The sequence below is a fragment of the Phocoena phocoena genome, chromosome 20, assembly GCF_963924675.1.
Source record: "Phocoena phocoena chromosome 20, mPhoPho1.1, whole genome shotgun sequence".
Classification (NCBI taxonomy): domain Eukaryota; kingdom Metazoa; phylum Chordata; class Mammalia; order Artiodactyla; family Phocoenidae; genus Phocoena; species Phocoena phocoena.
The window spans coordinates 25,703,811-25,719,217 of NC_089238.1; the positions used below are offsets into that span (position 1 = coordinate 25,703,811).

General features: G+C 38.1%; 1 protein-coding gene across 2 annotated transcripts; it reads left to right on the forward strand.

Annotated features, from left to right (window-relative positions):
- The first annotated feature begins 416 nt into the window (after positions 1-416).
- CNEP1R1 (CTD nuclear envelope phosphatase 1 regulatory subunit 1) lies at positions 417-15,136 on the forward strand. 2 transcript variants are annotated; one of them, XM_065898978.1, is made up of 7 exons: positions 546-570; positions 935-985; positions 1,897-1,968; positions 4,006-4,079; positions 7,337-7,446; positions 7,569-7,623; positions 13,778-13,819. In XM_065898978.1, exons 1-7 carry the CDS (start codon positions 546-548, stop codon positions 13,817-13,819), a joined length of 429 nt encoding a protein of 142 aa, XP_065755050.1. The 2 variants fall into 2 exon arrangements, with proteins under 2 accessions (XP_065755051.1, XP_065755050.1); XM_065898979.1 differs by lacking the exon at positions 935-985 and having other exon boundaries at positions 417-570; positions 13,778-15,136.
- The last annotated feature ends 271 nt before the right edge of the window (positions 15,137-15,407 follow it).

A 15,407-nucleotide genomic window follows, 5' to 3' on the forward strand; every position in this document is an offset into this window, starting at 1 on the left:
AAAGAGGTACTATAAAGTAAGAAATTCCATTATTTGGTTTCTAGTTGGTTCTGTACATACCTTATTTCCCTCTGAATCCTAGAGGGAGAGCTAGCTCGTTGATTACTGCATCCCTCGTTAGTGACCAGAACACTCCCCGGAAGGTAGTGGATGCACAATAAGTATTCAAGTAATGAAAGAACCAAGCAGGAAACGAGGAATATACGAAATGAACCGACTTGCGCGGACAGGCTGCAGTTCCTCCCCAGGGCAGGAGGCGGCGCCAGTGTTACGCCTACTCGGCTGCCGTCAGGTCTTGGCCCCTCTGGCTGACCGTCCAACTCCAGGAGCCAAGCTAGTGCAGGAGCTAGCCAATAGAAAGCCGTCTTAGTCATGGGGTCTGGCAGAAGTGTCCAGTGAACGTAGTGGGTCTAGGAAAGGGGCGGTGCTAAGAGGAGGGGCGCAGGGGAGTTGTTAGAGGTGGGAGTTGGAGCTGCGGGCCTGGAGGGGGTAGCGGAGCTGCAATGCGGACGGCGCAGCGCCGGTGAACGGAGCTGCACCCCGACATGAACTCGCTGGAGCAGGCGGAAGGTAGGGTGGGCCGCCTGGGCCGGTTCCGGGCTTCTCCCGGAAGCTGGCGGGGCTCCGGAGGGGCCTGAATCGTGGAAACCTGGTCCGGAGAGAGGAGGCCGCGAGAATTGGACTGACGGGGTCCGGGGCTGGGGGCGCGGGGGTCGGTCCAGGGGCCAAGGGGCAGCAGTATCCGGCCGGTCGCTGCTTCCGGCGCGCGTGGCCTCAGCCGGCGCTTGTCGGGGGCGCGTTGCGTCAGTTCCTCCCTTCCCCGAGCTTAGACCAGGTAGCTTCTCGTCCCGGCTGCTTATATTTTTCATTCATTAGCAAACATTTTTACTTCGTGCCTTGTAGTATGCTAACTCACTTAATTTTTTTTTGATACCTGCACGAATTGTATCCCTGATTTCTGCCGTGGTTTCTGGTAACTGCCGGGGTAAGGGAGTGCCTCTTGGTCTCCTTTTCTAAAGTTCAAAAAACGCAACTGATGGCTTCCCTGGTGGCGCAGTGGTTGGGAGTCCGCCTGCCGATGCGGGGGACGCGGGTTCGTGCCCCGGTCCGGGAAGACCCCACATGCTGCGGAGCGGCTGGGCCCGTGAGCCATGGCCGCTGGGCCTGCGCGTCCGGAGCCTGGGCTCCGCAGCGGGAGAGGCTACAGCAGTGGGAGGCCCGCGTACCGCAAAAAAAAAACAAAACAAAACGAAAAACACAACTGAAAGTGATACCCCACCTTGCTCATTCAGAGCGAGTACCTTGGGTGCCCCTGTGTTGTGGAACCAGGCGTCGGCGCTCCAGAAGTGCCACGAAGATCAATTGTAACCTCTTGGGAGGGAGGAAAGGGGAGCGTCTTTGCATACCCACCTGTTAGCCGTATCAGAAGTCCAGACTGAAAACGTAGCCATTAATTAAATACAAGGGCTGGAATTCGGAATTGGGTAATTGCGTTCAAATTGACTTCGAAGACTTCGGTGTTAGGTAATAACGTTGTTCTGTCTAATAGGGAGTTGTTGGTTCCAACGGAATTAAAACTCGAGCTGATTTTGATCCTTTATTTGCAACCCCCAAATTTCTAGCTTTTGGCGCCGGCTGAGGCTGCTGTTGATTTTCCACATACCATTTTATGACGCTTCTAAAAGTGAATCGGCCAGTTTCCTTATATGTGAAATTGGAATTAAAGAAACCTAATGTATTTGTCAAGTGTTTAAAGCTGTCATAGTAAAGAAGTAAACAGTGCAGTGATACATGTAAGTTGGTGTGCAAGACCTGAAGCAGAGTACCTAAAATTCATCTTAATAGATTCAAACTAGTAAGAGTAGCTAATTAGAAAATTGAAATCTTTTTACCTAGATCTCAAGGCTTTTGAGAGGAGACTTACTGAATATATTCATTGTTTGCAACCTGCCACTGGACGTTGGAGAAGTAAGTGCCTGGATGTTTTTTAAGGGAAAATAAAGTTAAAATTGATACTTTTATTCCTGCCTAGCAATGATTTGCTTCTCTGTAAAACTTTTGTTTTACAAATGCTTGCAAATCTTTATTAAACCATACGATTCCCTTTTATTTGGACAGTTTTACATTTATTTAACATTGTAAATAATGGCATTACAGAGAAATTTTAAGAAAAGAAACTGACAACCCTAAGAGAATAGTCTATTTTGTGTGGTTGAATTTTTATTTTTACATTAAAATGCGTATACTTTTAAACAAATATTACAAATCTGATAACCAGCACACGTAATAAAAATTTCAGTAGTCTGTCTAGCAGTTTTACAATTTTGCCTACAAACTACTGAAATAAAGTTTGTTAAGGAAAATGATATTCAACGAGTGCTGTAAAATATGATTTGAAAGAATTGTGGTTACTGCCCCATGGAAATATATAGGAAATGCAGACGAATATACAAGTGATGACCTCAATAAGCAAAATATTTTGCTAATTTATGTTGGGACAGTCTTAATTTCTTGGCTGTTCCTTGCTGAAATTTAATTTCTGCCAAGAAGGAAGTACAGCAGCACATGTTGAGGACATACTTTATTTTGAAGTATAATTCACTTTGTGGGACCAAACTGAAGAGCCCTATTGAAGTGAAGGGTCTTCTCCTGTGTCGAGATTTTTTGTGTATTTTTATTAAATCTATTTGCAAAGTATTAGTCATATGCTACAGGAATTCTGATTGGTTAGAATTCACAAGTAATGATTTTTCTCAGGTTCTCCAGTTTACCTAGGAATTACCCCCAAAACCTTGTTTCACTGTTACTTGAGAATCTTTTAAAATGTATATGATGCTTCTTTTAAAATGTATATGATGCTTTTCTATCTTATAAAGTGTAATGAACACGCTTTTTCTCTGATTCACAGTCTAAGTGCTTACATACAAATGCCATCAGCTTGTTCAGTGTACCAAAGTATGTGTATGAGGTCCCTTCTGGTGGGTTTGCTTTTGCTTTTGCTTCATTAAAAAAAAAAAAAAATCTGTATACTTTAGCATGTTTCTTATTGGAAGTGTAGAATTATAAGAAACTGAGTTTAATCTGTTCTGAGCTGAGAACATAAGTTTGAAATTTTGCGTTTTATTAAATATCTAAAATGAGATTGTTTTTCTATGACTTGCCTCTTCTAAAAGTATATCACCACGAATTCTAGATAAAGTTTTACTGTATTTATGTTGCACTTTGAAGCTTGATCTCTACATTTTAAAAATGTATACATCCCAACTGAAAGATAGTAACTGATTGGTCTCCAGAATAGTAACTAGGTCTTGGTGCCCCTTTATTACTTTTTAGTAATACCATATATTCTTAAGTTTTACTTATGATCTATATAGAATTTTTAAAATAATTCTAGCTTAGTGGGGAGAAAGGAACTTTTTCGAACTTCTACTGTCAATAATTTCTACCCCAACCTTCCTTAAGCCCCTTAAAGAAAATCTGATACTGATTGGTGTGCTCCACACTTCCTGACATTGACCTTTGTTTAATTCAACAACAAGCAGTTATCTGCAAGGCAAAAGTCTTTAGTCCAAATTCTCAGTGCATTCATGAAAGAGTCTTTGTTTGGTTTGTTTACATTTGAAAAATGAGGTTTTTGGGGTGGTTTGGGGGGGGTTTTGTTTTGAATTTATTAGATCTGTAACATCAGTGTAAAGACATTGAAAGTTACATAAGAAAATCTTACATTAAAGTTTTACCATCTTGGTTCTTACTGCTTTTAATTTCATTAATCTTCAGGCATTTTGACTAAAGTAATAAGGGGGACAGTATCCTCCTCAGTTACTAAGGTTCACGTTGTTTCAGAGAATTCCTCAAGGTCATATGGCAAGTCTCCTCTAAGTCCTGAGTGGAGTCCATTCTCCGTTTAATGAAGCGCTGCATCCTTTGGCTGTCGTATTAAGAACTGGTGGGAGTATCATATTAATAGCTTATTTCCTTACTAATTTCATGTTTATCTTTCATCAGTGCTTCTTATAGTGGTATCTGTCTGTACAGCTACTGGTGCCTGGAACTGGTTAATAGATCCCGAGACGCAAAAGGTAGAAGTTTTGATTTAAAATCTTTAACAGATTGAGACGGTGGATACAGCAGTGCTTTGTTCTTTGTAAAGTATTAATCAGATGCTACCTATTAGTACTAGTAGTGATATTAATCATTGTATTAAAAATATGCTTTATCTTAATTTGCTTGAGAAAAACTTTGGCTGGCTGCTGTGGGTTAAGTATCTTTGCAGAGAAAAAGGCCTAAGAAATGCTACCTCACTTATATTACTTCTCATTCATTTCTGAACTTGTGTACAGTTTTTACGTATCTCATTTTTACATATTTCAGTGTAAACGTTGTCTTTGTTCTGTTTTGTTCATTTAGTGTCATCAGTGCCAGCTTTTAAAAATTATAAAACAACATTTTCTTCTATGAATTATCTTTGTTAATTCTTTCCCTCATCTCATAAAGCATTCGAGACAACTTTGCAGGAAACATTATGATAAAATAGCAAATGTAAATGTAATAAACAGTCAAGACCAGTAAAAACAGAGTACGAGGTCAAAACCAGGAAGGAAACCAGGTTACTGATATCATAGGCCCTGTGGGCCAGCAGAGTTGCCAGGGTTGAGTTTTAAATTAGTCTCTAAAGTCACAGCTAGTTCCACGGTTTTCATTATCTGTGAGAACACATTTGTAAGTTCTTTAAGCTAGCAAAGGTTTTCTTTCTCATCATTTATCTTTAAAAAAAAAATTCTGCCTGAAGTTTAATATAAGAAACACTGGGAGATCTCCCACTGGGCACTAAGAATATTCCTGTACCAAATGTAATAACAGATTTCATAATGTTATTTCTTGAAGCATCCTTTGATGAAAGCTGGTAGCATGTTTCTCAAATTTCTATCTCTTTCTACCAATTTGTGCCTTAATTTCAAACTTGGGCTTTTTTATTAGAGAAGTAATCGTCTTCAGTTTTCCAGTGAAGTTTTTTTCCCCCAGTTCAGGTTTATTTAGGTAATAATGATGTTGTAGTTTTCACAGATTTAACCCTACTTTCCCTTTTAAACTGTAATTAGGTATACTACTTCTAGTAGCTTTATTTACAACCTTTTGGGTTATGCAAAAGAAAAACCTAATAATAAGGCTTTTGTCAGCAGTCTAAATGACAGTTCAGACAGCCAGGGGGTTGTTTACCATGTAGTCTCCCTGACACTACCCACTGAGGTGGAGAAAAAAGAATAGGAAGCAGGGGAGGTTGGTGATGGGATCTCATGTTAATAGAGGGGTTTTTATGATGGATAGGAAACTCTCCTGTATGTTCATTTATAAAAATCTGATCTTAAGGCTACACTTGGTACTCATCTTTAGGGGAAGAGTGAAGGAGGCTGGCAAGAAGATTAAAAAAGGTCTATCTTGGGAAATGAATCTGACTTCTAATTGTGAACAATATAAGCTGATTTCAGCTAGTTGAGATCTTAATAAAACACAGAATTAAATGTAATTTGAAATAGGCCCAAAACTCTGTAGTTAATATAATTTTCTAAATTAGGTGAGAGTATAACTATTAGCTTAAGGGTTGGCTCTTTACGTTTCACTATTTAATAACCTCAAACCTGACAAGAGTTTTGAATAGCAGTTGTCTGTAAGAGGACTTGCAAACTCAAAAGCCAGTGGCTAGCTGGAAGAACACAAGGAGAGAAGGAATATGGCAAACGGGAAAGTACACAAATGCCTGAACTAAAGGAGGCAGCTGTTACCTGGATGCAGTTGATTGTTGCCGTGGAGGAAGGCAGGCTGATAACTGACTGGTCTAATGAAGATTGAAACACTGTATGTGCTGGTCTTGTACAGGGCACGTAAAACATAGGCACGTAATTCCTGTGGGAATTAAACTGTCCTCAGAGGTTTAAGAAGGCATTACTCTGGAATATTAAACTTTCTTCAGGATCTCGTCCTTCTGGGAGCTTCTTCCTTCCTGATGTTTTCAACCTGTCATCTCTTCATTTGACAAATTTATTTAACCAGTACCATGCTAGGCCAGTGCTCTTCATAAGTTTAGTTGTCTGTCTTGAAACAGGTATACATATCTTATCAGAGCGGAGAGCAGATGCTCTTAGCTTGGTTCTGTGCTCCCATTTAGTTTCTAGTCCACTCCATTTCTTTTTCTGGACTCTAAATACTTGTCTTCTCAGTCCACATTCCGATTCCCCAGTGGTCTGGCTTCAGTGCCTACTCTTTTTTTTTTTTTTAGTGCCTACTCTTGTTCCAATCCTGCATCCTGTACCCTTGTCCCTCTACCTACTCTTAGAATTATGTATGCTTCTGTTTTCTACTGTCAACTGATTATTCTCAGATCTTAAATTAGCCCTTTGTTTCTCTTGAACTCTAGTTTTTTATTGATAGCTACTAATCATTTTCCCCTGCTGGGATGTTCTGTGGCCATCTAAACCTAGTAGCTTCAAAACCAAACTCATGTTTTGCCTCTTTCAAAGAGAAAGGGTGAAGCTGGAACTGACTTTTACAAGGATATGTAGGAGCTAGCCAGGTGAAGAGGAGAAAAGGAAAATGGTAGCATGAGTGTGCAAGTGTGGCAGGAGATGATTAGACTGAGACCAGGTTATGAACGGCAGAGTTTGCTCACCTCTGCTTTTTAACAGGGAAGATAACCAGATCACGTCTGACTTGTGTTTTCATTGAGAGTCAGAGGCCTCATCTTCATTCATTCAACAATATTTGTTGAGCACCTATACTTGCCAAGTGCTGTTTCAGGTGTTGGGAGAATAATGATGCCCACGACAGTGTCCCTTTTCTCGTGGAACTTGTAGTCTTCTGCTTTTTAAAGTACTTCTCACTAGGAAGGTTTCAGTAAATATTTTTGGTAGGGTGTTTTTTTATTATAGGAGTAAATTTTTAATGGTTGAAGCATTTGGAATGAATGGAGGGAATATTGCTACATTGTCTTGCTACACTGAAGATATAAAACATACATTATTTTAATTTTCATAGTATAGCAATATGGAGAACTAGGATTTTTGGAAGTCTCCAGATTCTCATAGTTTATCTTTTTTTTTTGGGGGGGGGGGGCGGGGGGGCATGCCACGCGGCTTGTGGGATCTCAGTTCCCTGACTAGGGATTGAACCCAGGCCACAGGAGTGAGAGCCCAGAATTCTAACCACTAGGCCACCAGGGAACTTTCCAAATTCTCATATTTTAGATAATTAAATGTTATATACATTCATGCACAAGTGGGGAGGTAGGAATCAATATTGTTCTAAGATTTTTAACATTTTTATCTTTCCAACTCTTTTACAGGTGTCCTTCTTCACATCATTATGGAACCATCCATTTTTCACCATTAGCTGTATCACTCTAATAGGCTTGTTCTTTGCTGGAATACACAAGAGAGTAGTTGCACCGTCAATGTATCCTTTACCATGCATTGAGTTTTATTCTCTGAACTAAATTAAACCACCTTCCCGATCTCTAGGTGTTCTTAGAAGCTTACTCTTCAAATATAAGTTTTCCTTTGACCACATTCATTCAGTATAGCTGCTCGATGTCGAACTGTATTAGCAGAGTACAACATGTCTTGTGATGATGTAAGTATTTTCATTAGAAAACTGTAGACACGTGTGAAAGGACTGAAGTGTTTTGGCTTAAGTAAAACAAACATTTTATTAACAATAAATTGTCTCCATGGAATTAATAGGGGGGATATTCGTTGTAGCATTGATTCTAAGACACTTTTTTTTTTTTTACATTGTAACATCTCTGAAGATTGACATGCATCCAGTAATCAATGGTGTCTTACAATTAAATTGGTAGAGTTGAGAGTTTAATCTTTCTTAATGACATAAAGTCATGATCCATCTTCTAATTGAAGCTATCTTAGATTCAAAGAAATAAACAGTGGTCATTATTGGCCAAAAATGGCTCAGTGGGATGGTTTTGTAAACTACTGTTATGTATCTCACACTCTTCCATATGTAGGATTTTATGTAGAGTCATAGTTTAATTGATGGACTGTGGACATATGAACGTACCGTATTTTTAAAAGTTGATCACATATCAATATAAGAATATCTCACAATTTTGATTTATTTATAAAAGCATTTTTACCTTCAACTTAAAAAACTATTAAGTAGTACCTACCCAGTATAGGAAATTCAAATAAAAAACAAAAAAAAGTATTAGGGCAGGAAGACAACTGGATCAATGGAAGAGAATAAAGATTAAACACTTTGATTTTTTTAAAAATTAGTAGAAAAAAAATTAGTAGAAGATAAGGGTAGTCTTTCAAGTCAAAAGGGAAGAAATAGGCTATTTATAGTATTGAGACAGTTGGCTCTTCATTTGGAAAAAGATGAATTTAGACCTCTACCTCACATCAATTAAAAAAACTAAATTCCAGGTAAAGTCTTAAATAGATTTAAAAAGACATATACATCCCACCATAAAAGCATTAGAAGAAAATACAGAAGAATATGTTTATAACCTTGGGATAGGAAAACATCTTCTTAAGTCACAAAACAGAAATGCCATAATGGAAGAAGTTGGATACATTTAATTGCACCAACATTTGAAGATTTTGTACATTAGAACACAATAAGTTAAGCAGTAATTAGAAGAAATCATTTGTAATGTACCTAATAGATAGAGGGTAGTATCCAGAATGCTTGAAGGCCTATTAAAAATCAAAATAAAAAGACAAATAGTACATTTTTAAAATGGAAAAGGTAAGTCGTATCACAGAAATGGAAATACAAATGGCCAATAAACATGTAAAGACTGGAGAGCCTCATTTTGTAATCAGGGAAATGCAAAGTAAAACTGAGTTCATTTGTATTACCTGTCAGATTAGTAAAGATTAAATAACTCCAGTATTGTGGTGAAATGATGCAGCCATACACTGCTTGTTGGGAATATACATTGATGCAGCCATTCTGAAGGGCAATTTTCATCATTCTTATAAAATGTAATATGTGCATGTCTCATGACCTAACTATTCTACTTTTCCCCAACTCCCCTGGTTGGGGGGACCATCACACATGTACGCAAGGAGGCAAGTACAAGATTGTTCATTGTAATATCCTTAACAGTAGTGAAAAAAATGGAAATAATTTTTGTTTCTCAACAGAAATTTTGTTTCTCAACAGTGGTAAAATAGGGTGTGGTAAAGCCATATCATAGGAAATCAGAAGTAAATCTATAAGTATGGACATGGAAGTATCTCGAAGACATAATGTTAGGAGCAAAAAGTAAATTATCAAACAATATGGTCAATTTGGTACCTTTTTTTTTTAAGTTTTAATTATGTAAATTTCCAAACATAAAAAAGCAGAGAAGAGCTAAATGAACTTCCTGTGTATCATCAGCCAGTGTCGACAATAAATCAACTCATGGCCATTCTTTTTTTTTTTTCTTTTTTTAATCTTTTTTGGAGTATAATTGCTTCACAATACTGTGTTAGTTGCTGTTGTACAACAAAGTGAATCAGCCATATGCATACACATGTCCCCACATCCCCTCCCTCTTGAGCCTCCCTCCCATCCTCCGTATCCCACCCCTCTAGGTCATCGCAAAGCCCCGAGCTGATTCCCTGTGCTATGCTGCTGCTTCCCACCAGCCAACTATTTTATATTTGGTAGTGTATATATGTCGACGCTACTCTCACTTCGCTTCAGCTTCGCCCTCCCACCCGTTGTCCACAAGTCCATTTTCTATGTCTATCTCTTTTTTTTTTAAATTTATTTTTGTTTTATTTATTTTGGCTGCGTTGGGTTTTTGTTGCTGTGCGTGGGCTTTCTCTAGGTGCAGCGAGTGGGGGCTCCTCTTCCTTGCGGTGCGTGGTCTTCTCATTGTGGTGGCTTCTCTTGTTGCAGCACACAGGCTCTAGGCATGCAGGCTTCAGTAGTTGTGGCACGTGGGCTCAGTAGTTGTGGCTCCTGGCCTCTAGAGTGCAGGCTCAGTAGTTGTGGTGTGCAGGCTTAGTTGCTCTGTAGCACGTGGGATCTTCCCAGACCAGGGCTCGAACCCGTGTCCCCTGCGTTGGCGGGTGGATTCTTTAACCACTGTGCCACCAGGGAAGCCCCCCCCCATGTCTACCTCTTTATTCCTGCCCCGCCTTTTTTTTTTCTAAGTTAATTTTTTTTTAAATGGTGCTTTATTTTCATAATTAGAAGGTGAAATGATTACCATTGCAAATAGACATATTTGAATATTTCCTATTTTGGTGCTTTCCTCTTCCCTGAAATGTATTCAAAGCCTTGTTTTTTTGTTTGTTTTTTGAATTTTATTTATTTATCTTTTTATACAGCTGGTTCTTACTAGTCGTCCATTTTATACACATCAGTGTATACATGTCAATCCCAATCTCCCAATTCATCACACCACCACCCCTACCTGCTGCTGCTTTCCCCACTTGGTGTCCATAGGTTTGTTCACTACATCTATGTCTCAATTTCTGCCCTGCAAACCGGTTCATCTGTACCATTTTTCTAGGTTCCACATATATGCGTTTATTCCTGCCCTGCAACTAGGTTCATCAGTACAGTTTTTTTTTTTTTAGATTCCATATATATGCGTTAGCTTATGATGTTTGTTTTTCTGTTTCTGACTGACTTCACTCTGTGTGACAGACTCTGGGTCCATGCATCTCACTACAAATAACTCAATTTGTTTCTTTTTATGGCTGAGTAATATTCCATTGCATATATGTGCCACATCTTTATCCATTCATCTGTCAGTGGACACTTAGGTTGGTTCCATGCCCTGGCTATTGTAAATAGTGTTGCAGTGAACATTGTGGTATGTGTCTCTTTTCGAATCACGGTTTTCTCAGGCTATATGCCCAGTAGTGGGATTGCTGGGTCATATGGTAGTTCTATTTTTAGTTTTTTAAGGAACCTCGGTACTGTTTTCCATAGTGGTTGTATCAATTTACATTCCTACCAACAGTGCAGGAGGGTTCCCTTTTCACCACACCCTTTCCAGCTTTTATTGTTTCTAGATTCTTTGATAATGGCCATTCTGGATAGAATGCCCAGAGATAAACCCACGCACAGATGGGCACCTGGTTTATGACAAAGGAGGCAAGTACATGCAGTGGAGAAAAGACAGCCTCTTCAATAAGTGGTGCTGGGAAAACTGGACAGCTACATGTAAAAGAATGAAATTAGAACACTCCCTAACACCATACACAAAAATAAACTCCAAATGGATTAAAGACTTAAATGTAAGACCAGACATTATAAAACTCCTAGAGGAAAACATAGGAAAAACACTCTTTGACATAAACCACAGCAAGATCTTTTTTGACCCACCTCCTAGAGTAACGGAAATAAAAACAAAAATAAACAAGCAGGACTTTTTTAAACTTAAAAGCTTTTGCACAGCAAAGGAAACCATAAACAAGACAAAAAGACAACCCTCAGAATGGGAGAAAATATTAGCAAATGAAACAAGAGACAGAGGATTAATCTCCAAAATAGACGAACAGGTCAATATCAAAAAAACAAACAATCCAGTTAAAAAATGGCAGAAGACCTAAGTAGACATTTCACCAAGGAAAACACACAGATGGCCAAGAGACACGTGAAAAGATGCTCAGCATCACTAATTACTAGAGAAATGCAAATCAAAACTGCAATGAGGGGCTTCCCTGGTGGCGCAGTGGTTGAGAGTCTGCCTGCCGATGCAGGCGACACGGGTTTGTGCCCCGGTCCGGGAAGATCCCACATGCCGCGGAGCGGCTGGGCCCGTGAGCCATGGCCGCTGAGCCTGCGCGTCCGGAGCCTGTGCTCTACAACGGGAGAGGCCACAACAGTGAGAGGCCCGCGCACCACAAAAAAAAAACAAAAAACAAAGCTGCAATGAGGTATCACCTCATGGCCATTCTTAACTCATGTGTACCCCTGCCAACCTTCCCTGTCATCAGGTTATTTAAAAACAAATCCCAAGTGATGTATTTTACCCTCAATCAGCATGATAGAAGCACCAAATTTTTATTCATATATGTGAATGTAAATCTATAGGAAACAATCTGGAAGAATTCATGCTAAAACTGGTTTCTTCTGTAAGAGGGCTAGTGTTTGAGGTGAATGGAAAGGATGACTTTAAGCTCATCTTGGTTGAACTTTTTATAATGAGATTACATTAATGTCTTATGTAATTTAAAATAGATTTAAAGTGGATTTAAAACTGATATTTTTATACAGTGGTATACTATACATTCTGTATTGTAATAGCAATATAAAAAGGTACAAGCTGCTGAAACATAGTAATGTTGATGAATTTCAGAAACACGTTGAGTGAAGTAGATGAAAAAGAACACGCTGTGTGATTCCATTTACTTAAAGATCAGAGAGAGGCAGATTAACCTGTGGTAAGCAGTTATGTAGGGAGTGGGGGGTACCATTGACCTTGGAAAGGAGCATGGAGGAACTTTCTGAGTGGTGGTGATGTTCTGTAGCTCGATCTGGGTGGTGGTGACGTGGGTATGTACATTTGTCAAAACTCATAAAACTGTACGCAAGATTTGAGCATTTCACTGTGCATGAATTATACCTCAGTAAAACGGTAGAAAAATTAGTATCAAAGTTCTACCAAGATATCAAGGAGTTACCGAAAAAGTGAAAGTGAGAATTGAGAGGGAGCCAGAATCCTGACAACGCTTGACCTGAGGACAATAAAGTGTGTTTCTGAAAACCACCTAGAATTTTACCAACCAAAGATAATCACCATGTTTTATATTTTATTGTGTATTCTCATTTACTTTTATAAAAGATGTTATAATCAAGTTCATAAAGAACCATTAAAAAAATAAAAAGATGTTACGAATTTTTCAAACCTGCTTCTTTGACCCAACATTAGGACTTAAGAGCCACCGTATACTGAAGGTTAACAGTGAAAGGTCCCAGGCCTGTTTTTTTTTCTGCATGATCTCAAGATCTTCCATTTTGTTTAATTACATACTGTCCCACTTTATGGACACATCATAATTTAATCCCTTACGTTCACATTTTGCATGTTATATATGTTGTGCATTTTTCACTAGAACTTAAGCTCCGTAAAGACAAGGAACTTTGTCTAGTTAGTTCATTACTGGGTCCCTAGCATCTCACACGTCTGGCACATTAATGGGCACTCAGTAAATACTGAATTAATAGCACTTAAAAGTACATCTACCCTTGCACCTAGTTTCCTTCAGATAAATTCCTAGAAGTGGAATTGTTTGGATTATATGGTATATGCTTTTTTTGTTTTGTTTTGATAAATATGACGGCCCTATAGAAGAGTTGTATCCACATACACTGAATACCAGCAGTGTATGAGTGTCTATTGCTCCAGCCATTGGTTTACATTTTAACTTGAGGAAGTTAAAATTTTAATGTTAGAAAAAGGGAAAACTTTTTGTTCAAATACATAGTTTTATTTCTGTTTTATGGTAAGGGGCATAAATTAGTCTATATAAGTTGGGCTTTTATTTTATCCACTGGATTGGTTGGCTGATTTTCTGGTAGCCAGTGGATAGGGAATTCATCAAAAAAAGATTTTATGTGTATGTTTTGAAGTACTAAAGATTTTAGGAGAAAGTTCCACACAAAGAACACTTTGAAAACATAATTATTAATTGCTTAATCTTGACTAAATATAGGGGGTGTTCTAATGCCCTTTAAGGTTTCTAGGTAAGTGGTGGTGTTCTTAATAGAACTGTATGCTTTTAAACTTTTTTTTTTTTTTTCATTTTTACAGACAGGAAAACTAATTTTGAAACCTAGGCCTCATGTTCAATGACAATCTGCACTCATTGTTATGGGACTTAAAACAACCTTTCTTCAAAAAGTGATACAGCAAAAAGCCATAAAGGATTGCTTTTACAGTTGGATATGTGAACGTCATAGCAACAACTGACAAGAAATGTGCAATATTTACCCAGATTATCTTCATGGTGGTGACTCGCGTAATCAGTGCTTTGGTACCTTTGATTATTTGTGTTTCAGTATTAGTGTCACTTTAGTACTTCAGATCCTGCAGAGATTTTTGCAGATGAAGTATGTATGTATGTTACTAGGTTAAACTTAGAAACAGAACCTCATCCAGTTTTTATAATGTATTTTTGTAAACTACTGTAAATAGCAAATCAATGCCAGTGTTAAAAAGGAAACGTTATGTGGACTTTGTTCTCCTGCACCAGTGTTTCAGGAACATCTGCTTGCCATCTCCACAGCTCTTTAAAACCAGCTATTACGTATAGCTGTGCCTTTCACTCTTACACCTCTCTTTTAATCATAATGCAGGAAAAACATTGGATTGAGCTTAGACTAAGGAAAATTCATCTCCATTATGTTTTAAGAAATTATAGGTGTTTTGAGAAACAGTTTTTGTTAAAACTAGATAGTGAACTTCAGCCACTATTGTGATATTTTCCAGTTCATTGTTTTCATTTAATGCTAAATATACTTTATATTTTTTTAATGATTTTAAGAACACTCCAAAGGCTTCTGAATAGACAAGTTTAGTTATAAATTATGTATTGTCTGGGGAATTCGATAGTCATTGTTTTAGATAATGGGATTTTATGCTGTGGTAGACATGCTGTTACACTAGTATCGTGCAGGTGTGATCGATCAGCCACACCATCACAGGGATAACTTGGGAGCAGTGCCACAAACTAGAGTCTACAATTCTCACTGTTTAGAGAGTGTTAATGACATACTGTGTATGCATATTAGCCACATGTACTATAACAGCCCTTAAAATTAAACTATTGGGATTGCTGTAAATATTTTAAAGGACTAGAGGTGCCTTTTACCTGTTTATTAGAAGATTTTGAAAGGTTTAAATTATTTCACGAGCAGTCTTTTAAATTTCATTTAACATAAGGCTGAAAATTCAAAAACAGGACAAAAAACCTTTTTAACAAGGCTGCCGTTTATCTTAAATGTGTTCATCTTGGCTTTCACGTGTATAAAATTTCATTCTTTGAACTGCAGCAATAAACCCCTCTGCTCCTACGAAGTTTTAAGAGGGTATTCCATATATTCTGCATTGTTTTATTTCCTGTAAATTTTGTAGGTAAATATGTGCATAAAAATAAATACTTTATATATATTTAGTGATTGGGCTTTTTCCTTGGTTTATTTTAAGTCTGTAACTGAAAAAAATTTTAAACATACTGAGTGTGTCAGGTACAGGCTAACATAAAATGAGTCAGATACAGGCTGAGTAAAATGAGATACTTTAACTGTGTGTCCAGTAGAGCAAATTTCAAGTAGCAATTGAAGGTACCCAGTTTATTAGGCTGTGAATACTTTAAATTTTAAAAAATATTTCTTTCTTTCTTTCACTGCGCCGGGTCTTAGTTGTGGCATGTGGGAACTTT